We start from the raw sequence: 22,825 nt of genomic DNA on the forward strand, positions 1-22,825 counted from the left end.
CTCAGCCTCCCAAGTAGCTGGGAATCCCTGTCTCTGAAAAAAAAAAAAAAAAAAAAAAAAAAAAAATATATATATATATATATATATATATATGCGTGTGTGTGTGTGTGTTATATGTATATATATTTGTGTATATGCACATACACACAAAATTAGGCGGGAGTGGTGGCGCACGCCTGTGGTCCCAGCTACTCGGAAGGCTGAGGCACGAGAATTGCTTGAGCCCGTGAAGTCGAGGCTGCAGTGAGCCCAGATCGAGCCACTGCACTCCAGCCCGGGCGAAAGAGAAAGACCGTGTCTCAAATCAAACAAACAAACAAAAGCTACTCTTGGCACGTGTTAGAGTATCTCGCGGGAGGAAGTGGGAAAGGAGTGCTGGACACAGAGTAGGCATCTTTATATGTTAACAGACACTGATACCCAGCTAAAGCGGCTGAACACATTTACTCTCTCGCAGTGTTTAAAAGTATCTGTTTTCCTCACATCGTTTTATTTTAATTTTTTCTGGATCAAGCAACCTGATCTTTTTCCTCATAACTTGCCGACCGACCCGTGACAGCAAAACCGGCAGAAGCTCGGCGACCTCCCACCCCGAGTCTGCAGGTAGTGCCCCCGGACTACATTTCCCAGAAGGTACTGCGGACGCGCTTCCTGCCTGGTCGGCCTGAAGGGAAGGACCAATTCCTGAGTATCTCGGGAAGGAGGCGCCCGGAGCCGCGGACCTAGAGATCCCAGAAGCCACCGCGCAGCGGCCCGGCCCGCCACTATTTCCAGGCTCAGCGGGGGCAGGGGTGGGCCCAGACTCCACTTCCCGGCGGGTAGTGCGACCCTAGGGGCGGGACTTCATGTCCCAGCAGGCTCCGGGCGGCGTGCGCCGCGGTGCCTTGTGTGGGATGTAAGCGCGGAGGTGGGCGAGGGGGATCGAGGCCAGGACTCTCCTTGGGGTTTGGGGGCTTGACCTGGGTGCGCTTTCTGGACAGACTTTACGGCCCCGGGGGGCACAGTCGTAGAGAGGAGGGGGGGCGGCCATTGGGGCTCCTCATTGGGGTCCTTGGGGCGCACCCCATCGGGTACCCGGCGTCCCTGAATTGTGGGGGACAAAAAGGCTCTGCAGTCTCGGCTGAGGGGTCTCACCGACAAAAGAGGGGAAGCCGGTGAGCAGAGGCTGAAGAGGGTGGGGAAGCAGGGGAGCTGTGCGTGTGTCGGGGGGGGTGGAACCTTAGCGGACCCTGGGAGGGGGGTCCCCGGCCGAACCTGCCCGACCCTCCCTCCCCCGGCTTGCCTGCAGGCCGCCGCCCACCGCCCGCCGCCATGGGGCTGAAGGCCGCCCAGAAGACGCTGTTCCCGCTGCGCTCCATCGACGACGTGGTGCGCCTGTTTGCTGCCGAGCTGGGCCGAGAGGAGCCAGACCTGGTGCTCCTTTCCTTGGTGCTGGGCTTCGTGGAGCATTTTCTGGCTGTCAACCGCGTCATCCCTACCAACGTTCCCGAGCTCACCTTCCAGCCCAGCCCCGCCCCCGACCCGCCTGGCGGCCTCACCTACTTTCCCGTGGCCGACCTGTCTATCATCGCCGCCCTCTATGCCCGCTTCACCGCCCAGATCCGAGGCGCCGTCGACCTGTCCCTCTATCCTCGAGAAGGGGGTGTCTCCAGCCGTGAGCTGGTGAAGAAGGTCTCCGATGTCATATGGAACAGCCTCAGCCGCTCCTACTTCAAGGATCGGGCCCACATCCAGTCCCTCTTCAGCTTCATCACAGGTTGGAGCCCAGTAGGTGGGAATCTTATCCATGACCCACTTCTTCAAAACCCTCCATGGTTTACGGAACCCTTTTGAGAACTGTAAGCCTTGTGAGGTTGGGCAGGTGTTATTTTCCTCTTTGCAGTTGGGAAACTGAAGCCCAGAGAGGGGAAATGATATGCCAAAGTCACACACGGCATGGCAGGGCTGAAAGTGAAGCCTGATCACTTGGCTCCAAATCATCAACCTCACCTCTGCCCCCTCAGCACCCCCGCCCTTGCCATTGAACAGCTACAGGAGTTCTAAGCATGAGACACAGAGGGCGGCAGCAGATTTAGGGGGCAAGAAGATGAAATTGGGCTGCATTTGAGGCAGTTAAACAAAATAATAGCTATGAAGATGTTTTTTGTGTTTTTTTTTTTTTGAGACAGGGTCTCACTCTGTCCCACAGGCTGGAGCGCAGTGGTGTGATCATGGCTCACTGCAGCCTCAACGACTCCCTGGGCTCAGAGAGCCTCCTACCTCAGCCTCCTGAGTAGCTGAGAGTACAGGCATGCACCGTGGTGCTGGTTAAATTTTTGTATTTTTTGTAGAGACGGTGTCTCACTATGTGGCCCAGACTGGTCTTGAACTCTTGGGTTCAAGTGATCTGACCGCCTCAGCCTCCCAAATGCTGGGATTACGGGTGTGAGCCACCACAACGGGTGGCCTATGAAATTTTTTTTTTTTTCCAGACGGAGTCTCACTCTGTCGCCCAGGCTGGAGTGCAGTGGCGCAATCTCAGCTCACTGCAAGCTCTGCCTCCTGTGTTCGCGCCACTCTCCTGCCTCCTGCCTCAGCCTCCTGAGTAGCTGGGACTACAGGCGCCTGCCACCATGCCTGGCTAATTTTTGGATTTTTAGTAGAGACAAGGTTTCACCATGTTAGCCAGGATGGTCTCGATCTCCTGACCTGGTGATCTGCCCGCCAAAGTGCTGGGATTACAGGCGTGAGCCACCGCGCCCGGCCAAAAATGTTTGAGACAGAGAAGGGGCTTGACCTCAAAAGGTTTAAGACTCAGGGCTTGCAAAGAGCTTCTTTGCACCAAGCCCGATTGACTGGCTGTCCCCTCCTGGTGTGCCATATTGTGAAGGAATCAGAGGCTGCTTCTCAGCTTAGCAGGAAAAGAGTGCAGAGATAAATGAAGGTTATCTGTTGGTGGGTGTATAGCAAGGGAGAGTTGGCCAGTGTCCTGTTTTTGCCATTCCTGTTTTAACCTAGTAAGTGCAGTAAAATGGAATCCTTAAATCCATAGAATATATAATAGAGTTGCAGAGAAAGACGAGATAGGGCCAAAGGCTGGGTCAGCTACAGGAGATCCAGAAAGGTATCTTGTTGGACATAGAGGGTGTAAAAGGGAGAGAGTCTTTGAACACGTGGGAGGGAAGGGATGGAGGGATGGTGGACAGGAGAATCTGAGGTTGGAGCACAGGCTTGGAAAAGGAGTGGGAGGGAGTGTGGCCCATCACTACCTGGCCCCCTTCCCCCACGTTAAAGCACGGAGGACCCTCTTTCATTACCTCCCCCTTCCACAGGCACCAAATTGGACAGCTCCGGTGTGGCCTTTGCTGTGGTTGGGGCCTGCCAGGCCCTGGGTCTCCGGGATGTCCACCTCGCCCTGTCTGAGGATCATGCCTGGGTAGTGTTTGGGCCCAATGGGGAGCAGACAGCTGAGGTCACCTGGCATGGCAAGGGCAACGAGGACCGCAGGGGCCAGACGGTCAACGCCGGTGTGGCTGAGCGGGTATTGTTCCCTCCCCCAAGCCTTGTCCCCTTCATACTCTGGTAGCCCAAGCCACCCAAGGGACTCCATTTTGTTGGGCCACACCCCTTTCTTCCCATCACCACCCACATAGGAAGGGAAGACAGAAGAGCCCCTTTTCCTGGCTGTCATTCCCTGAAGCAGGCACAGGGTGGGCCGCTATGAGACATAATGGTCTTGTCCCCTCCCAAGAGCTGGCTGTACCTGAAAGGATCATACATGCGCTGTGACCGCAAGATGGAGGTGGCGTTCATGGTGTGTGCCATCAACCCTTCCATTGACCTGCACACCGACTCCCTGGAGCTGCTGCAGCTGCAGCAGGTGAGGGCTGAGCCAATGGGGCAGGACTGGGCTAGGCTAGACTTGACTTGCTGTGGGACCCTGGGCAGGGGCACTTTCCCTTCCTGAGCTTCAGCTTCCCCCGCTGGAAAATGGGTTAGTAATTCCTGGCCTGGCCTTTCCCAGGGCTCTTGGGAGAGTAGAATTGAGATGTGAAATTGCTTTGACTCCGTTAAAGGGCTGGTCCCAGAATTTTGGCCCTTCTACATGGTGGGTGGTCCCTGTTGGTTCTGACCCCCACTTCTGCCCGATAGGCTAAGGACCCGTTCTCCTCCCTGTTCTGTAGCTCATAACTCTCTCCTTCGGCTCCTAGAAGCTGCTCTGGCTGCTCTATGACCTGGGACATCTGGAAAGGTCAGTAGAGGGAAGTGGCCAGGCTGGGCCTTGTGAGGCCAGGGGGCTGGGTGGCAGCCTGAATTACCATCCTTTCCTAGGTACCCCATGGCCTTAGGGAACCTGGCAGATCTGGAGGAGCTGGAGCCCACCCCTGGCCGGCCAGACCCACTCACCCTCTACCACAAGGTGGGGGCATCTAAGGAGGGTGCAGAAGGGAGACCCTAACAGTGGCTGAGGCAGGGGCCCTCATCTGGGCAGATGAGAACTTTGTGCGTTGGGGGGTATCGCCCATCCAGTCTCACTTTGTGTCAACTGTGTGCAGAATCAGTTCAGTCAGGGCTCTCTGAGGGGTGTCCAGGGTTCCCCAGCCTGGGAGTGGCAGGGCCTGCATTTGTCCCCTCAGCCCTGCCTTTTCTGCCACTGCTTACTGTCCTTCCTGGAGCACTGAAAAGGGGGTGTTCACTTGGTGGGTGTAGGTGGGGAGGATGGCCATTGGGCTGGGCTTGGAAGTCTCTGGTGTGTGTGTAGAAGAGTGTCTGGGAAAGAGAAGGGCCCTGAGCTCGGAGGGCAGGCCCCACCCCTGCAGTCTGCCCCAGGCTTCAGCCAGCAGCCCTGTAGACCCAGGGAGGAGACCAGGTAGAAGGGCTGGCAGCCAGCGGAGGTGGGAGTGGAGACCAAGAGGACTCCCTGGGATCTTTCTGTGGCCTCTTCTGCGTGTGCCCTGGTGGGGCATTTGTGCCAGCAGGGCAGCTGGGGCTGCCTCCCTGAGGATCCTCTGCCTCACCTCCAGGGCATTGCCTCAGCCAAGACCTACTATCGGGATGAACACATCTACCCCTACATGTACCTGGCTGGCTACCACTGTCGCAACCGCAATGTGCGCGAAGCCCTGCAGGCCTGGGCGGACACGGCCACTGTCATCCAGGAGTGAGGATCCTCCTACTAGGGGCTGCAGACTGTCCTTTCTTCTCCTCCATCCGTTTTCAACCACCCTCGTCCAGGACTGAGGCCTGGCTCCCATGCCCCATCCCCTTTCCATCCAGTCCCTAGGCAGCAAGGCCACCATCACCCAGGACGTAGGGACCCTGATTAAGGTGTCACATCTTTCCCTCTCTCATCTCTCCTCCTAATTTTTTTTTTCTCAGAACAGTCTCAAATCTCCTCCCAGTGTTTAACCACCATCATCCAGCAGTGGGATTTCCACCCTCGACCCCTTGCCCCCTCCTTATTCTTGCTTTCTTGCTCTGGGCTTACCCAGACAGCATCATTTTGCAGTGAGGACCCCACCTACTCCCCCAGCCCCTGGGGGCTCCATCCCCCACCAGGTCCCTGGGGCTACCCCTCATAGTGAGACCCCTTCAGACCCTACAGAGACCCCACTGCTTTCACAGCTACAACTACTGCCGGGAAGACGAGGAGATCTACAAGGAGTTCTTTGAAGTAGCCAATGATGTCATCCCCAACCTGCTGAAGGAGGCAGCCAGCTTGCTGGAGGCTGGCGAGGAGCGGCCGGGGGAGCAGAGCCAGGTGAAAGGCTGGAGCTCCAGCCTGTGTCCAGCCTCCCACCTGGGCAGGGCTCCCTGCCACAGCCCATGGGGGCTGCGTGTACGGGACTAGGGATGGCAGGAGGAAGGTGGCCCTGAGCAGACACCTATGTTCCCTTTTGCTATAACTGAGGTCCTGGCCCCATGTTGGACGGGACTGAAGGTATTTTAGAGGTTTCTACCCTGTGCCTTCAGTTTCATGGCCAGACTCCCTCCCTCAGCTGAAGGGTGGAGGTAAGGGATGGTACCTCCTGGCTACGGATTGGCTTTATAAAAGGAAAGAGGTTCTAAGAATGTTCCCAACCTATGCTTACCTTTTCTGGAGCCAGGGGTCTTTGCCTAGGTGGGGGGCCTGGCCTGTGCCCTCTGCTAAGGGGTGAGTAAGAGACTGACCTGTGCCCTCCCTTCCCCCTCGTCCAGGGCACCCAGAGCCAAGGTTCTGCCCTCCAGGACCCTGAGTGCTTCGCCCATCTGCTGCGATTCTACGACGGCATCTGCAAATGGGAGGAGGGCAGTCCCACGCCTGTGCTGCACGTGGGCTGGGCCACCTTTCTTGTGCAGTCCCTAGGCCGTTTCGAGGGACAGGTGAGGAACACCTGTACAGAGGTCTGGGCACTACAGGTGGTGACAGCAGCCACGGGCTTGTCAGACTTTTCTGGCCCAGGGGCAGCATCTGCCCATCCTCTTGGTGCCGATGAGACTGAGACCCCCTGGGTGGGATGGGATGGCCAGAGCAGGGTCCTGGAGTTCCAGCCAGTGGCTGGCAACCTTGCTCTCACCTTGCTCTCCCCACTGGCCCAGGTGCGGCAGAAGGTGCGCATAGTGAGCCGAGAGGCCGAGGCGGCCGAGGCTGAGGAGCCGTGGGGCGAGGAAGCCCGGGAAGGCCGGCGGCGGGGCCCACGGCGGGAGTCCAAGCCAGAGGAGCCCCCGCCGCCCAAGAAGCCAGCACTGGACAAGGGCCTGGGCACCGGCCAGGGTGCAGTGTCAGGACCCCCCCGGAAGCCTCCTGGGACGGTCGCTGGCACAGCCCGAGGCCCCGAAGGTGGCAGCACGGCTCAGGTGCCAGCGCCCGCAGCATCACCACCGCCAGAGGGTCCAGTGCTCACTTTCCAGAGTGAGAAGATGAAGGGCATGAAGGAGCTGCTGGTGGCCACCAAGATCAACTCGAGCGCCATCAAGCTGCAACTCACGGCACAGTCGCAAGTGCAGATGAAGAAGCAGAAAGTGTCCACCCCTAGTGACTACACTCTGTCTTTCCTCAAGCGGCAGCGCAAAGGCCTCTGAACTACTGGGGACTTCGGACCGCTTGTGGGGACCCAGGCTCTGCCCTTAGTCCCCCAACTCTGAGCCCATGCTCTGCCCCAAGCCCAAAGGGGACAGGCCTCACCCCTACCCAAACTCTAGGTTCCAGGTCCCGAGTACAGTCTGTATCAAACCCACCCACGATTTTCTCCAGCTCAGAACCCAGGGCTCTGCCCCAGTCGTTAGAATATAGGTCTCTTCTCCCAGAATCCCAGCCGGCCAATGGAAACCTCACGCTGGGTCCTAATTACCAATCTTTAAAGGCCCAGACCCTAGAAACCCAAGCTCCTCCTCGGAACCGCTCACCTAGAGCCAGACCAACTTTACTCAGGGCTGCTCCCAGCTTGTAGGAGCTGAGGTTTCACCCCTAACCCAAGGAGCACAGGTCCCACCTCCAGCCCGGGAGCCTAGGACCACTCAGCCCCTAGGAGTATATTTCTGCACTTCAGAATTCCGTATCTTGCGAATCCAAGCCCCCTGCCCCAAATAACTTCAGTCCAGCTCCAGAATTTGGAAATCCTAGTTTCCTTCCTATCCCGAGTCTGGGACACAAAACTCCGCCCCCAGCCTATAAGCATCCTGAGCCCCGCCCTCTTCCTGACGAAACTGGCCCCGGATCAGAGCAGGACCTCCCTTCCGACCCTTTGGGAACCTCCCAGAGGTCCAGCCCATCTCGGAGCATCCCAGAGGAAATCTGCAGAGGGTTAGGAGTGGGTGACAGGAGACTGATCTCTTCCTGTTTTGTACATAGATTTATTTTTCAGTTCCAAGAAAGATGAATACATTTTGTTAAAAAAAATACAAAGCGCAAGTCCATGTTTCATCTGGGAAATTGGGGATGGGGCGGGGAGTGGAGCGCCCCCTCTTCCCTCTGTGTTCTGGCTTCCAGGACTTTGCGCTCCCTACCTGTGGAGCGCGAGCGACAGTGGCGGCGGAAGGACGTAGGCTCCGCCCCGGCCTCGGGGTTTCCCCGCGCCGCCGAGGGCCCGTCCCGCGGGCGCCTCCTCCCGGCCGGGCGGTGGGGCATCCCCGGCGCAGCCCCGCCCCCGGGCCCCAGCCCCGCCCCCGCGGCCTCAGAGCCACGGGCGCCCGCCCCGCCCCGCCCCGCGCTGCCCCGCGCCGGCTCCGCAGCTCGCGCCCGCCCGCCTGCCGGCCCGCCCGGCGCCGGGCCATGGCGCTGCTGCGGGATGTGTCGCTGCAGGACCCGCGGGACCGCTTCGAGCTGCTGCAGCGCGTGGGGGCCGGGACCTATGGCGACGTCTACAAGGTGCGCCGGGCGACGGGACGGGCGGGAGAGCCGGGAGGAGGGTGCCAGCCCCGCACCCCGCGGCGGGATCTAGCCCCCGGCCCCGCCCCCCATCCCGCTTCACCCTCCGCCCCTGCAGGCCCGCGACACGGTCACGTCCGAACTGGCCGCCGTGAAGATAGTCAAGCTAGACCCAGGTGAGGGCCCGGGTCGGGCCTCTGCGCCAGAGGGAGGGCAGAGCGCCCGCGGGCGCGGGGTGCGGGCAGAGGGTTGACGTTTCCGAGACCCCTGAGAGGCGTGCCCCAGGAGGTGCTGCCACCTGGCACCTGCCTGGCCCGGAGGGAGGCACTCTGCCCATTTTGCAGATGGGGGCACTGAGTCAGGGCAACCTCAGCGCGCCCCCCCCATGATGCTTTGTGCTTCCCAGGGGACGACATCAGCTCCCTCCAGCAGGAAATCACCATCCTGCGTGAGTGCCGCCACCCCAATGTGGTGGCCTACATTGGCAGCTACCTCAGGTGAGGCTGCCTTATCTTCCTGGCCCCAGGCAGCCCCCATGTGACCTGCTTTGTGCCCACCCCAGCAATTTGTCCCTAGGAATGACCGCTTGTGGATCTGCATGGAGTTCTGCGGAGGGGGCTCCCTGCAGGAGATTTACCATGGTGAGGCCAGGGCTCCAGGCCCCAGCAGGCCTCAGCCTTCCCCCACCCCCACCCCACTGGGGTACCGGAGGGGACTCTGGGCCCTGGACTTGGGCTCCTCTCCACTCCTGCCTGGCTGTGTGACCTTGAGAGAAATACTGTCCATCTCTGGGTTCAGTATCCTAGACTAAACTGGGAGGGGACGTGGCCGACACCGCTTTCATTTAACAGTGCCTGCTGCTTTTCCCACACACGGTAGCCTGGGAGGGTGGGCATGACCCCCGGGCCCCCAAGCCAGCCTCTCCCTTTTCCTTTCAGCCACTGGGCCCCTGGAGGAGCGGCAGATTGCCTACGTCTGCCGAGAGGCACTGAAGGTAGCTGGGCCTGTGAGGTGCCCACACCTCTGGTCTCCAGAAGCTGTGGGCCGGGAGCCCAGATGACCAGCAGGGAGGCGGGTGGAGTGCCTCGGGTGGGGCTGGCCCGAGGGGCTGTAGGTCCTGGGGAAAAGGGGCCCCAGCCCTGTTGCCGGAAGCAGTCCATTTCCCTCTTGGCTCAGTCACTTCCTGTTTGGGGAGAGGGGAGGAAGAAGCAGCCTGAGTGGGGGGCCCCAGTCCTGAGAGGGGGTTCAGGGGAGGTGGGACAGTGCTGGGTGGCTGCTCTCAGGGACTCCTCTTTGTCCCCAGGGGCTCCACCACCTGCATTCTCAGGGGAAGATCCACAGAGACATCAAGGTAGGCGCCTGGCTGGGGGCATTCCTGGGAGGGAGGAGGAGGCCCTCGGGGGCACCAGATGGGATTCTCTCTCCTCCATTCCCACAGGGAGCCAACCTTCTCCTCACTCTCCAGGGAGATGTCAAACTGGGTCAGTACCCTGGGGACACGATCAGGGTGAGGGTTCTGTGGACCCTCCCTGGCTACCCTGGACTCAAGGGTTGGGTGTCACTGGGCGAGTCACTTTGCCACTTGAGTCTCAGTTTCCCTGCTTAGAAGATGGAACGGTACTCCCTCCCTGCTGGAAAATGAAGGAGGTTGGGTCTGCACGGAGTTGACATGGGACCAGGCACTTCATCAGGGATAGAGGGTGGTTGACTCCTCTCAGGAGAGGGACCTGGCCTTGCCTAGGGCCTGCGGCAGCTGTGACCAAGCAGGGCCACCTGCGCATCTGAGCCCTGCCAGGTGCAGCCCGAGCCAGAGCCCTGGGCGTGGGAGGGTGAGTGGCAGCCAGAGGGCTGGTGAGAGTGGCTGTTTCTCCCCACAGCTGACTTTGGGGTGTCAGGCGAGCTGACAGCGTCTGTGGCCAAGAGGAGGTCTTTCATTGGGACTCCCTACTGGTGAGGCTGCGCCTGGGGCAGAGGGGTAGGGGCCACAGAGGGGGGCACCCGGCCATCCCATCTGTGACCCCACCTCTAGGATGGCTCCCGAGGTGGCTGCTGTGGAGCGCAAAGGTGGCTACAACGAGCTATGTGACGTCTGGGCCCTGGGCATCACTGCCATTGAGCTGGGCGAGCTGCAGCCCCCTCTGTTCCACCTGCACCCCATGAGGTCAGCCCAACACTTGCCCCTCACCTGACCCTTGACCTGCGGCCCGTGGCCCCTGACCTCGCGCCCTCCACAGGGCCCTGATGCTCATGTCGAAGAGCAGCTTCCAACCACCCAAACTGAGAGATAAGACTCGTTGGTAAGGGCCACACCCTCCTGCCGGGACCCCCTTTTCTGTCAGCCCCATAGTGGACAAAGAGCCTCTGCCAACTCCCGGGGGGCAACCCCAGGAGCCCTGTCCTCTCTGGGCCACTACAGACCATCTGAGTCAGGGGCCTGGTCCTTCTGTGGGTTGAAGACCCAGCGTGGTCAGGAAAGATGGGCAGAGGGTTGGTGGAGGAGCTGCTGTGTTGCAAGGCAGCGTTGCTCGGCCGGTGGCCCTCGGCCTCGGCTGGCTCCTTCCTGGGCGGGCCCAGCAGATGCCTCTGGAGGGGTGGTAGGGCAGCTGGCAGGACACCCTGCAGGAGGGCTAACCTGGATCTGGGGCTGGGGGGCTTTTGTGCCTTCTAGGACCCAGAATTTCCACCACTTTCTCAAACTGGCCCTGACCAAGAATCCTAAGAAGAGGCCGACAGCAGAGAAGCTCCTGCAGGTGGGAGGCAGGGGCCAGGAGAAAGGCCTAGTACTCAAAAGCAGGGCCCTGGATCAGGGGTCAGCCTGATCACCTCCCTCCCCCACTTTCCAGCACCCGTTCACAACTCAGCAGCTCCCTCGGGCCCTCCTCACACAGCTGCTGGACAAAGCCAGTGACCCTCATCTGGGGACCCCCTCCCCTGAGGACTGTGAGCTGGAGGTAGGTGAGGGGGGCTGGAAAGTGAGTCTTGGGCTGGTCTGCTTAGAAAGAGCGCAAGGGTGATGTTGGTGGACGTCCTTTAACTGGCACCATTCCAGCTTGGGGAGCTGGCCTCAGCTGAGCCCTCCCATTAGGAGTCTCTGCCATGCTGAGTTTTGTTTCCTGTACCACCCCCTTGATAGGTCCCTGCCCTTGAGTCCAAGCTGACCATGACCATGACTGTGCCATTTTCTGGTTTTCTGTGTGATCTTTGGCACCGCTCTGTGTAGGTTCTCTCATCTGTGAAGCGGGGTTCCATTTTATTTTACAATAGTCCCAGAGGGCTGTCATGAAAGCAAAACGCGCTGGTGCGTGTGAAGCTCCTAGAGCAGCCCTGGCATGAGGCGCATCAGGTGTGTCCACACTGTTTCTGGTTTTCCTTAGACCTATGACATGTTTCCAGACACCATTCACTCCCGGGGGCAGCACGGCCCAGCCGAGAGGACCCCCTCGGAGATCCAGTGTGAGTTTGCAGCAGGGACTGTGTGTGTGCAGATTTTGGGGGGGCCTGTGTGCACATGGATTTGGTGTGAATAGGGGTCCATCCTGAGACTCCAGCTCCTTCACCCCTGTACTCTGGGCCCCCCAGTTCACCAGGTGAAATTTGGCGCCCCACGCAGGAAGGAAACTGACCCGCTGAATGAGCCGGTGAGCGGGCAGGCCTTGAGGGGAAGGTGGTGCCCAGAGGTGGAGCAGGGAGGTCGGATGGAGGCTGAGCAGCTCAAATCAAGGGAGATTTGAAGCTGGGTGGCCTCGGGCCTTGGGCCTTGGACTGTCCAAGCAAGCCTGTCTTACCCAGGGACCTGGAGGGTTAGGGGCTCCTTCCTGGGCCAAGTTCTTTTAGGTGGGTGGCTGGAAAGTAGCACAGAGACCGTGCCTTTCCCAAAAGGAGGCCGTCATGTGCCCGAGCCCCAGCCCTACCCTGCTCAGCCTCATTTTCCCACCTGTGTGTCCCCAGTGGTCTGACTCTCTATCTCTGCCCTCACCGGCTCTGTCACTGGTCTCTCCTCACCCCCCAGCCTGTCTCTTCCTCCCTCGCTGTCTGTTACCCTTTCTTTCATAGTCTTCAGCTCTGCCTCCCACTGTCTGTCTCTCTCATCTCCTGTGTGTTTCCATCTCACCTTTCCTGTCTGTCTGTCTGTCTGTCTTCCCTCTCCTGAATCTCTTAACCGCCCTCTCACGTTGCATCTGTCTCTGTTTCTTCCCTGGTCTCTGCCTTGGTTTCCCCCAGTGGGAGGAAGAGTGGACACTACTGGGAAAGGAAGAGCTGAGTGGGTAAGTGAGGGATGGGGAAGCTGCAGGGGATGGTAGTGGCGGCAGAAAGGCTGACCTCTGACCGGGCACGGTGGCTCATGCCTGTAATCCCAGCACTTTAGGAGGCTGAGGTGGGTGGATCACCTGAGGTCAGGAGTTCGAGACCAGCTTTGCCAACATGGTGAAACCCCATCTCTACTTAAAATACAAAAATTAGGCTGGGCACAGTGGCTCATGCCTGTAATCCCAGCACTTTGGGAGGCTAAGGTGGGTGGATCACCTGAGGTCAGGAGTTCGAGACCAGCTTTGCCAACATGGTGAAACCCCATCTCTACTTAAAATACAAGAATTAGGCTGGCTGCGGTGGCTTACGCCTGTAATCCCAGCACTTTGGGAGGCCGAGGCAGGCGGATCCCAAGGTCAGGAGTTTGAGACCAGCCTGGCCAACATGGTGAAAGCCCGTCTCTAGTAAAAATACAAAAAATTATCCGGTGTGGTGGCAGGTGCCTGTAATCCCAGCTACTCAGGAGGCTAAGGCAGGAGAATCTCTTGAACCCGGGAGGCGGAGGTTGCAGTGAGCTGAGACTGCACCACTGCACTCCAGCCTGGGCAACAGAGCGAGACTCCATCTCAAATAAATAAACAAACAAACATAAGTTAGCTGGGCATGGTGGCCCACGCCTGTAATCCCAGCTACTTGGGAGGCTGAGGCAGGAGAATCTGGGAGGCAGAGGTTGCAGTGAGCCGAGATCTTGCCATTGCACTCCAGCCTGAGTGACAAGAGTGAAACTCTGTCTTAAAAAAAAAAAAAAAAAAAGGCTGACCTGTGACCCCTTTTCCCCACTGCCCAGGAGCCTGCTGCAGTCGGTCCAGGAGGCCTTGGAGGAAAGGTGAGGGGTGTGGGCCTTGGGGAGGGGCAAGGGGCGGGCGGCCTTGGTGCCAGTCACACGTCATGCCTCATGCCTCATCTGCCTCCCACAGGAGTCTGACCATTCGGTCAGCCTCAGAATTCCAGGTGCCACACAGAAGGAGGCTGGAGCTGGGATCCAGGCCACTGCAGAGGGTACGATTGGAGTGGGATACGGTTACAGGGCAACCTGGTAACGGCTGGGCTGGGCCCTGCCCCTCCTACCAGGAGCTGGACTCCCCAGATGATACCATGGGAACCATCAAGCGGGCCCCGTTCCTAGGGCCACTCCCCCCTGAGCCTCCAGCAGAGGAGCCTCTGTCCAGTCCCCCAGGTGAGTCTCAGGCTTGGGAGGCCGGGAGGCAGCCCAGGGTGGGGGCTGCTGCAGGAAATTACAGCACGCTTGTGCCTGCAGGAACCGTGCCCCCACCTCCTTCAGGCCCCAATAGCTCCCCACGGCTGCCCACGGCCTGGGCCACCATGAAGCAGCGGGAGGATCCTGAGGTGAGAGGGTGCTACAAGGGGGTGGGGAGACGGGCGGCTACAGCTGTCATATCAGCCCTGACTCCTTCCCTCCCTCCCAGAGGTCATCCTGCCACGGGCTCCCCCCAACTCCCAAGGTGCATGTAAGTGTTTGCCCCAAGCCCTGCAGTCCCACAGCCCTGCCACCCACCACCCCTGCACTCCCTCGCCAGCCTCTTGCCTCTCCGCAGATGGGCGCCTGCTTCTCCAAGGTCTTCAATGGCTGCCCCCTGCGGATCCACGCTGCTGTCACCTGGATTCACCCTGTTACTCGGGGTAGGTGGGGGCAGGGAGGAAGCAGGAGCCCAAGGAATTCCTCAGCTTGGGCCAGGGGCCATGTCTGACCTCTGACCCCATGCCCAAACTGGCAGACCAGTTCCTGGTGGTAGGGGCTGAGGAAGGCATCTACACACTCAACCTGCATGAACTGCATGAGGATACGCTGGAGAAGGTGAGGCCCGGCTGGCTGTGGGGGGCAGAGGCCTTGGGGGGCCTGGGGTGCTGACCACCTGTCCCTCTGTGGCCTCCAGCTGATTTCACATCGCTGCTCCTGGCTCTACTGCGTGAACAACGTGCTGCTGTCACTCTCAGGTACAAGGTGGGACGGGCAAGGAGGCGGGGCCCGCAGGGGCTCCAGCGCCTCAGCATCCTGCCCACCAACACCCCAGGCCCCGCCTCTCCCCATTTCTGCAGGGAAATCCACGCACATCTGGGCCCATGACCTCCCAGGCCTGTTTGAGCAGCGGAGGCTACAGCAACAGGTTCCCCTCTCCATCCCCACCAACCGCCTCACCCAGCGCATCATCCCCAGGTCAGGGATCTTGGGTGTGCGGGGAGCGGGAGGCAGAGGGGCAGGGAGGGGCTGGAACATGGCCTTGCCAGTTCCTGGGATTGCAGCAATCTTAGACATGTTACTTTGCCTCTCTGAGCGCCTGTTTCCTCCTCTGTCAATACAATTGGCCTTCCCACCCCCTCCCGCCGGCTTGTTGGGAGGCAAGAAGGAGATAGTGGATGTGAAAGTGCTTTCCAAGTTGTAGGAGCTGTGGTTGTTCGGATGTGGGGCTTGACAGTTAAGCAAACGTTTACTGAGCACTTATGCTATGTTGGCCCCTATGCTGGGCTTCGGGACATGGAGAATCCCATGAGTCCTCGCTTTCAAGAAACAGCGGGGCTGGGTGTGGTGCTCATGCGTATAATCCCAATCCTGCAATCCGAGGCAGAAGGATTGTTTGAGGCCATGTGTTTGAAATCAGCCTGAAAACACAGGGAGACCTTGTCTCTACAAAAAATCAAAAAAGGCTGGGCGGGGTGGCTCATGCCTGTAATCCCAGCACTTTGGGAGGCTGAGGCGGGTGGATCACGAGGTCAGGAGATGGAGACTATCCTGGCTAACATGGTGAAACCCCGTCTCTACTAAAAATACAAAAAAAATTAGCCAGGCGTGGTGGCACGTGCCTGTAGTCCCAGCTACTCAGGCGGCTGAGACAGGAGAATTGCTTGAACCTGAGAGGTGGAGGTTGCAGTGAGCCATGATCACGCCCCTGCACTCCAGCCTGGACGACAGCGAGACTCTGTCTCAAAAAAGAAAGAAAAAAAAACCCCAAAAAATCAAAAAATGGGGCCGGGCGCAGTGGCTCACGCCTATAATCCTAGCACTTTGAGAGGCCGAGGTGGGCGGATCACGAGGTCAGGAGTTTGAGACCAGCCTGGCCAATATGGTGAAACCCCGTCTCTACTGAAAATACAAAAATTAGCTGGGCGTAGTGGTGCGCATCTGTAGTCCCAGCTACTCGGGAGGCTGAGGCAGAAGAATCGCTTGAACCCTAGAGGCAGAGGTTGCAGTGAGTGGAGATCGCGCCACTGCACTCCATCCAGGGCGACAGAGTGAGACTCCGTCTCAAAAAAAAATCAAAAAATTAGCTGAGCATGGTGGCATAGGCATGGCGTTGTGTGTTGGTGGTCCCAGCCACTCAGGAGGCTGAGGTGGGAGGATTGCTTGAACCCAGGAGGTTGAGGTTGAAGTGAACTGTGATCGCGATCGTACCACTGCACTGAAGCCTGGGCAACAGAGCAAGACCTTGTCTCAAAAAAAAGAAAAAGGGAAATGAGGACGGTTAGCACCCGGTACTGAGGTCCAGTTAGAGGGAGAGCTGGGAGGGGTGGAGAGGCCTCAGAGACCGGGCAAGCTTGGGAGGTTCAAAAGTGTGTCAGCGTTTCCAGGCAGATGAGGTAGGGAATGGCACTCCAGGCAGGGGGAAGAGCAAGTATGTGTTAGTATGTGTTGGGGCAGAGCAGCCTGGTGAGCTGGGGAGCTGTAGGAGTTTGCCTGGGGGCCAGGCACAGTGGCTCACGCCTGTAATCCCAGCACTTTGGGAGGCTTTGGCGAGTGGATCAACTGAGTCAGGAGTTCGAGACCAGCCTGGTCAACATGGCGAAACCCCGTCCCTACTAAAAATACAAAAATTAGCTGGGCATGGTGGCGGGCGGCTGTAATCCTAGCTACTCGGGAGGCTGAGGCAGGAGAATCTCTTGAACCTGGGAGGCGGAGGTTGCAGTGAGCCGAGATCGCACCATTGCACTCCAGCCTGGGCAACAGAGCAAGACTCCGTCTCAAAAAAAAGAAAAACAGAAGAGAAAAAACAGTCAGATTCTGATTCTCTTTTGAAAGTTGAGCCAGTAGGATTTCCTGATGAAAGAGAAAGAGGAGTCAAGGATGGCTCCAAGGTTTTTGGCCTGGGTATCAGGAAGGATGCAGCTGTCATCAGCTGAAGGTGGAGCAGTTTCAGGGGGAGCTGAATTCAATTTTGTTGCATGAAGATGCTTATTAGATGTGCAAGTGGGACCTGCATCAATCCATGGCTGGGTGGGGCTGGGCTCTGAAGGGAGGGGCCCTGGGCTATGGGCCCTGACATTGTCATGACCAGGTGGGTGGTGTGGGAATCAGTGGACTGAGTGCAGAGGGTAGGGGAGGCCAGGCCAGTGGCTGCAACAGCTGGGGAGCTCGGGAGGGCCCTTCCTGCAACGTGCTCACTCCAGGACCACCTCTGGAGCCCTGTGGCCTTGGGGCTTCCTGAGCTCAGTCCCCAAGTGAGTCTGCTTTGGCGCAGGACCTACAGGAAACAGGCCCATCAGAGCCCCAACAGGTCACAGGCAGCTTTGAGCTTGTGTTCGGGAAATGGCAGAGGCACAGTGAGCACTTTGAATGCAAAGAACAGAGAACTGGAGTTGTTTGGAGAAAAAACAAATACAAAATATATGCCTTTGTCCCATCCAAAGACCAGATGGGGAGGAGAGTGGGAAGAATGTGGGGAGAGGGAGGGACGAGGACCAGGGACAGTGAGAGACAGACATTGGCTTCCTCCATGTCCTGGCAGAAGGTACAAACAGGACACGGGCCACTGGGTGGAGGTGGCAGGGCTGCTGACAGGAAGCCCCATTCCCCAGAGGAAGAAACAGGCTCAGAGGGTCCCCTGGAGGGTTAGGGGACACCCAGTGGCCAAGGCAAGGGCCCCTCTGATGACTGTCCCTCACTACTTCTCCCCCGACAGTAAGGCAAGCCACCCCCTGGCCCCACAGAGCTGTTGCCTCAGCTGGAGAAGCAGAGGGCAGGCCATTTGCCTTTTGAAGTTCATTCACTGCCCCGGGCCTGTTTTCCCACCTGTGAAATGGGCCGTGCGCACTCTGTGCAACCTGGTGGGGCTGGAGCCTGCATCCTCCCAGGCCCCTCCATGCTCTCATTTCTTCATTCATTTCTTTTTTCTTTTTCTTCTTTTTTTTGAGACTGAGTTTCACTCTCGGTGCCCGGGCTGGAGTCCGATGGCACAATCTTGGCTCACTGCAACCTCCACCTCCTGGAGTTAAGCAATTCTCCTGCCTCAGCCTCCCAAGTAGCTGGGATTACAGGCGTGCACCACCACGCCTGGCTAATTTTGTATTTTTAGTAGAGACAGGGTTTCTCCATGTTGGTCAGGCTGGTCTCGAACTCCTGACCTCAGGTGATCTGCCTACCTCGACCTCCCAAAGTGCTGGGATTACAGGCGTGAGCCACTGCACCTGGCATCATTTCTTTCTTTATACCCTGCCTTTACCTGACAAGGAATTTCAGTGACTCAAAATAGGTGGAAAGTCCTAATATGGGATGACAGGAGCTGGCCCTCTGTGAGCACACACAATTCCCAGCACTGCCGAGAGCACCTCCCCTGTATGAGCTCATGAAGCCTTCACTGTGCCCCTCTGGGGTGGGGCCCGCCATTATCCCCAATCTACAGAGGACGAAACTGAGGCATGGAGAGATTAAGTGGCTTGCCCGGAGTCACACAGAGCTAGAAGCAATCCTGAGACCCAAACCCCTGGCCTGGATGGAGACACTCCCTCCTGGCTGCAGGGCTGGGAGACTGGCTTCAGATCCTCCACCTTTCCCAGCTGTTCTTGGGGCAGGTTACTTTGTGTCTCTGAGTCTCAGTCCCTTACTTGTAAAGAGGGAAGCTGATAGTACCCACCTCATAGGGCTCTGCAGGGGCCTTGCCCATGGATGGCATCCTGGACACAGGCCCTGGTTGTCACCCCTACAGGCGCTTTGCTCTGTCCACCAAGATTCCTGACACCAAAGGCTGCTTGCAGTGTCGTGTGGGTAAGAAATGGGCTGGGCGGGGTGGGGCGGGGCCTGGTGGGGGGCAGCGCAGGCCCAGCCCAGTGCCCACTGCCCTGCTCCCCTGCCAGTGCGGAACCCCTACACGGGTGCCACCTTCCTGCTGGCTGCCCTGCCCACCAGCCTGCTCCTGCTGCAGTGGTACGAGCCGCTGCAGAAGTTCCTGCTGCTGAAGGTGAGGGGCGGTGGGGGGAGGCCCAGGGCACCCTCAGAGCTCTGGGGGGAGAAATGGAGACCTGAGCATCCCTGCTGCCCCCTAGAACTTCTCCAGCCCTCTGCCCAGCCCAGCTGGGATGCTGGAGCCGCTGGTGCTGGATGGGAAGGAGCTGCCGCAGGTGTGTGTGGGGGCTGAGGGGCCTGAGGGGCCCGGCTGCCGCGTCCTGTTCCATGTCCTGCCCCTGGAGGCTGGCCTGACGCCCGACATCCTCATCCCACCTGGTGAGCAGAAGGGCCAGGCTGCTGGGAGTGGGTGTGTGTGCAGGAGAGACCGAGGGAGGGAGGCAGGGAGGGCCGAGGGTCCCAAACTAGGCTCCCCACAGCCGGTGACTCCACAGAGACCTTGAGGGCTGCCATGTGGGGTCTGGGGCCCACAGCCTCCCTTCAACGAGCTTCACCTGGGCTTCCATAAAGGGTTCATTAGACCAAAGGGCTTGGCAGCTAAGAAAATCCTGGCCAGGCTGGGCACGGTGGCTCACGCCTGTAATCCCAGCATTTTGGGAGGCCAAGGAGAGAGAGGGGCTTGAGCTCATGAGTTTGAGACCAGCCTGAACAGCATGGCGAGACCCTGACTCTACAAAAAATTAGCTGGGCATGTTGGTGCACGTGTGTAGTCCCAGCTACTTGGGCTGAGGTGGGAGGATCACTTGAGCCTGCGAGACAGAGGCAGTTGTGAACCATGTTCGCGCCACTGCACTCCAGCCTGGGTGACAGAGTGAGACCCTATCTCAAAACAAAAAACAAAAACAAAAAAACTGGTCAACATTGCTCTGGGCTGCAGGGAAGAGGCAGATCTGGCAAGGCAGGGCCTAGAGGCCCCATTCTCAGTCAGGAAGCAGGACTCCAAGTGTTGTGGCAGCTTGGGGTGATAATGAGCAGCGATGGATAAGGGAGAAGGGAGGGCGCATGTGGTTAAGGCACCTGGTGCCAGGCCCTGAGCCAGGGGTCTCACACACAGGATTTTATTCTTTATTTTTTTTTATTTTTTGAGACAGAGTCTTGCTCTGTCGCCCAGGCTGGAGTGCAATGGCATGATCTCGGCTCACTCACTGCAACCTCCGCCTCCTGGGTTCAAGCTATTCTCTTGCCTCAGCCTCCCAAGTAGCTGGGATTACAAGCATGTGCCACCACATCCGGCTACTTTTTGTATTATTAGTAGAAATGGGGTTTCGCCATGTTGGCCAGGCTGGTCTCGAACGCCTGATCTCAGGTGATCCACCTGCTTCGGCCTCCCACAGTGCTGGGATTACAGGCATGAGCCACTGCGCCCAGCCCAGGATTTTATTCTTGATCCTCATGATAGCCTCTCAAGGCAGTGCCATCTTGTCTGTGTTATGAGGAAACAGAGGCTCTGAGAGGTAAAGTGATTTGTACCAGGTCACACAGTGACTGGGTCACGAGGCCTGGTCCCCTTAAATCTGGAGCCCTCCCGTGGCTCCCCGTGACTCCTCCTCCACTCCCCATGAGCCCCAGGACGGGTCACTCATCCTCTCAGAGCCTCAGTTCCCAGCCCTGGAGGGAGATGAGGTTTCCCAGCCCCACAGGGCTGTTGTGAGGCTGACGTGCCCTCATGGCCAAGGGCTGTCTGTAGCCTGGCCCCCATATCCTCTTGGGGTTGGGGGATTGGTGGCTCAGCCAGGCCATGTCTCTCTTCTCTGCCTGCAGAGGGGATCCCAGGCTCGGCCCAGCAGGTGATCCAGGTGGACAGGGACACAATCCTAGTCAGCTTTGAACGTGAGTGCCCTGGGGGCAGGGCTTAGGCAGGGGAGTATGGGGGTGAGGGGACCACGTGGGTCTGCCTTCCCAGAAGGGAGCCTCCCCGTCCCCACCCACCAGTCCCCTCCCTGTGCAGGCTGTGTGAGGATTGTCAACATGCAGGGCGAGCCCACGGCCACACTGGCACCTGAGTTGACCTTTGATTTCCCCATCGAGACTGTGGGTGAGTGAGCCAGAGGTGGGGTGCAGGCCTTTCCCTGGCCTGGAGCACGTTGTGGCTCGGGGGCCTGGGGCTGGCGGTAGGATGAGAAAGCAGATCCCCCAGCCCCTCTCCTGAGCCATCCTGGTCACCTGAGGTCAGTGAGGACCCCTGTGGCCCAGACCCAGGCTCAGGCGTGGCTGAGGGCGCCAGGACGGGTGCAGGGCTGATGGGGGCCTGGCCCGTAGTGTGCCTGCAGGACAGCGTGCTGGCCTTCTGGAGCCATGGGATGCAAGGCCGAAGCCTGGATACCAACGAGGTGAGTGGGGCCCAGGGACCTTGCTGTCCCCTGCCTTGTGGTCCTTACCTCTTTGGAAAGGACCTACCGGAGTGGCCTCAGTGCTTCCCACCTGTCTTCCCAGGTGACCCAGGAGATCACAGATGAAACAAGGATCTTCCGAGTGCTTGGGGCCCACAGGTAGGCGGTGGCACCCCAGCCTCCCCTTCAGATGACTCTGAGGCCAGAGAAGGGGCTGATGTGCCAAGTGTCTCCCGCCCTGCCCCCTACTCCTCTCTCCCCCAGAGACATCATCCTGGAGAGCATTCCCACTGACAACCCAGAGGCACACAGCAACCTCTACATCCTCACGGGCCACCAGAGCACCTACTAAGAGTGGTGGGCCTGTCCAGGGGCTCCCCACCCCACCCCATGCCTTAGCTGCAGGCCCTTTTGGGCAAAGGGGCCCATCCTAGACCAGAGGAGCCCAGGCCCTGGCCCTGCTGGGGCTGAAGGTCAGAAGTAATCCTGAGAAATGTTTCAGGCCTGGGGAGGGAGGGGAGCCCCCCACGCCTCTGCAATAATTGGACCAGGGGGAGCTGCAGTCACTCCCCCATCCCCGAGGCAGCCCAGTCCCTAGTGCCCAAGGCAGGGACCCTGGGCCTGGGCCATCCATTCCATTTTGTTCCACATTTCCTTTCTACTCTTTCTGCCAAGAGCCTGCCCCTGCATTTGTCCTGGGAAACACGGTATTTAAGAGAAAACTATATTGGTATTAAAGCTGGTTTGTTTTAGTCCTCTGGTCCCTCTGGGTGGGGGGAGTGAACCCACCTCATCTCCCGCCTCCTTCCCTCCAACACACCTTTCTGTGGGCACCACAGAAGGGCAGGGCCCCCAGGATTTTGGAGAAGCCAGGTAGAGGTGACAGGAGGCCATGGCCCCCAGCAGCCTTCCGGGGCACTGTGCCTTCCCCTGTACCCTTGCTCAGAACTGACCCTCAGCTTTGCAGTTTGAGGGCTCTGCTATAGTTTAGCACCCCAAGGACTCATGCAGATGGGGGGCCTCAACAAAGGGACTCTCATCCAGGGCACCCTTGCCCCACCTAGGATCTCACTGGGTGGCCCCTGGAAGGGCCCAGGAGGAGCCCCCAGAGGGCTGTTCTCTCCATTCCCAGGGACGCTGCTGCCCATGGACATAGCCTGTGTGACCTGTATCCCCTGCCCTCCACCTACTGCCTAGGTGTTAGGCCAGGAACATCAGATGACAGCACGATCATCAGATTGGATGGGAAGGCTAGCCTGTGTCCGTCTACCAGACTCCCAAGGGCTGCCTCAGTGCCAGGCCCTGGGGTCACTACCAGAAACGGACCAGCCCCCAGGGAGGGCGTCCTCCTTGCTGGAGCCTGCATCTTGAGGGCATGGCCATCCTCCTGTAGCTTGTGCTTACGCTGTCATTCTTCGAGGGTCTGTCTGCTCAGCTCTGAATGCCAGGGCCCCTCTTGCCCCAGGCACTGATCAGCTGCTCTTGACCAGAGCCTTTGGGCAGCTGCAGCCCAGGAGGCAGGATGGGAGCTGCCTTGAGGGCCCACAGTTGGGGGGCTGGGAAGGTGGGGGCAGGGTAGGGGGAACAGCTGGAGCAAAGGCCCCATTGTCACCCCTGACATTCAGGGCAGGTGTTGGAGGAAGACCTTTGCACCTGGCGGGTGGCAAGAAAGACTTGCGGAGTGACGTGGTAGGTGGATGGCAGCCATGCGAGTAGGCTCAGTGGCTC

The 22,825-nt window shown here is 58.9% G+C and overlaps 2 protein-coding genes across 6 annotated transcripts; both read left to right on the forward strand.

The window, feature by feature from the left end:
• Positions 1-819: 819 nt before the first annotated feature.
• Positions 820-7,618, forward strand: MEN1 (menin 1). Of its 2 annotated transcripts, none has more exons than XM_009246171.3 (10): positions 820-907; positions 1,289-1,756; positions 3,312-3,520; positions 3,731-3,859; positions 4,191-4,231; positions 4,312-4,399; positions 5,004-5,140; positions 5,605-5,740; positions 6,178-6,342; positions 6,559-7,618. In XM_009246171.3, the coding sequence occupies exons 2-10, from the start codon at positions 1,312-1,314 to the stop codon at positions 7,039-7,041; spliced, it is 1,833 nt and encodes a 610-aa protein (XP_009244446.1). In that variant the 5' UTR covers positions 820-907; positions 1,289-1,311; the 3' UTR covers positions 7,042-7,618. The 2 variants fall into 2 exon arrangements, with proteins under 2 accessions (XP_009244446.1, XP_009244447.1); XM_009246172.4 differs by having other exon boundaries at positions 831-895.
• A 528-nt stretch (positions 7,619-8,146) lies between these two features.
• On the forward strand, positions 8,147-21,849 carry MAP4K2 (mitogen-activated protein kinase kinase kinase kinase 2). Of its 4 annotated transcripts, none has more exons than XM_024255929.3 (32): positions 8,147-8,326; positions 8,445-8,502; positions 8,733-8,823; positions 8,903-8,967; positions 9,265-9,320; positions 9,630-9,677; positions 9,765-9,807; positions 10,204-10,276; positions 10,356-10,487; positions 10,561-10,623; positions 10,995-11,076; positions 11,170-11,277; positions 11,701-11,779; positions 11,906-11,964; positions 12,548-12,591; positions 13,422-13,460; positions 13,552-13,585; positions 13,706-13,811; positions 13,893-13,981; positions 14,062-14,103; positions 14,191-14,275; positions 14,371-14,450; positions 14,530-14,590; positions 14,693-14,810; positions 18,571-18,629; positions 18,719-18,822; positions 18,908-19,085; positions 20,529-20,597; positions 20,716-20,802; positions 21,027-21,097; positions 21,201-21,256; positions 21,362-21,849. In XM_024255929.3, the coding sequence occupies exons 1-32, from the start codon at positions 8,231-8,233 to the stop codon at positions 21,447-21,449; spliced, it is 2,463 nt and encodes an 820-aa protein (XP_024111697.1). In that variant the 5' UTR covers positions 8,147-8,230; the 3' UTR covers positions 21,450-21,849. The 4 variants fall into 4 exon arrangements, with proteins under 4 accessions (XP_024111697.1, XP_054381644.1, XP_063584451.1 ...); XM_063728381.1 differs by having other exon boundaries at positions 8,189-8,326; positions 13,917-13,981; XM_054525669.2 differs by having other exon boundaries at positions 8,164-8,326; positions 13,552-13,811.
• Positions 21,850-22,825: the final 976 nt, after the last annotated feature.

The sequence above is a fragment of the Pongo abelii genome, chromosome 9 (assembly GCF_028885655.2).
Source record: "Pongo abelii isolate AG06213 chromosome 9, NHGRI_mPonAbe1-v2.0_pri, whole genome shotgun sequence".
In the NCBI taxonomy this organism is placed as follows: domain Eukaryota; kingdom Metazoa; phylum Chordata; class Mammalia; order Primates; family Hominidae; genus Pongo; species Pongo abelii.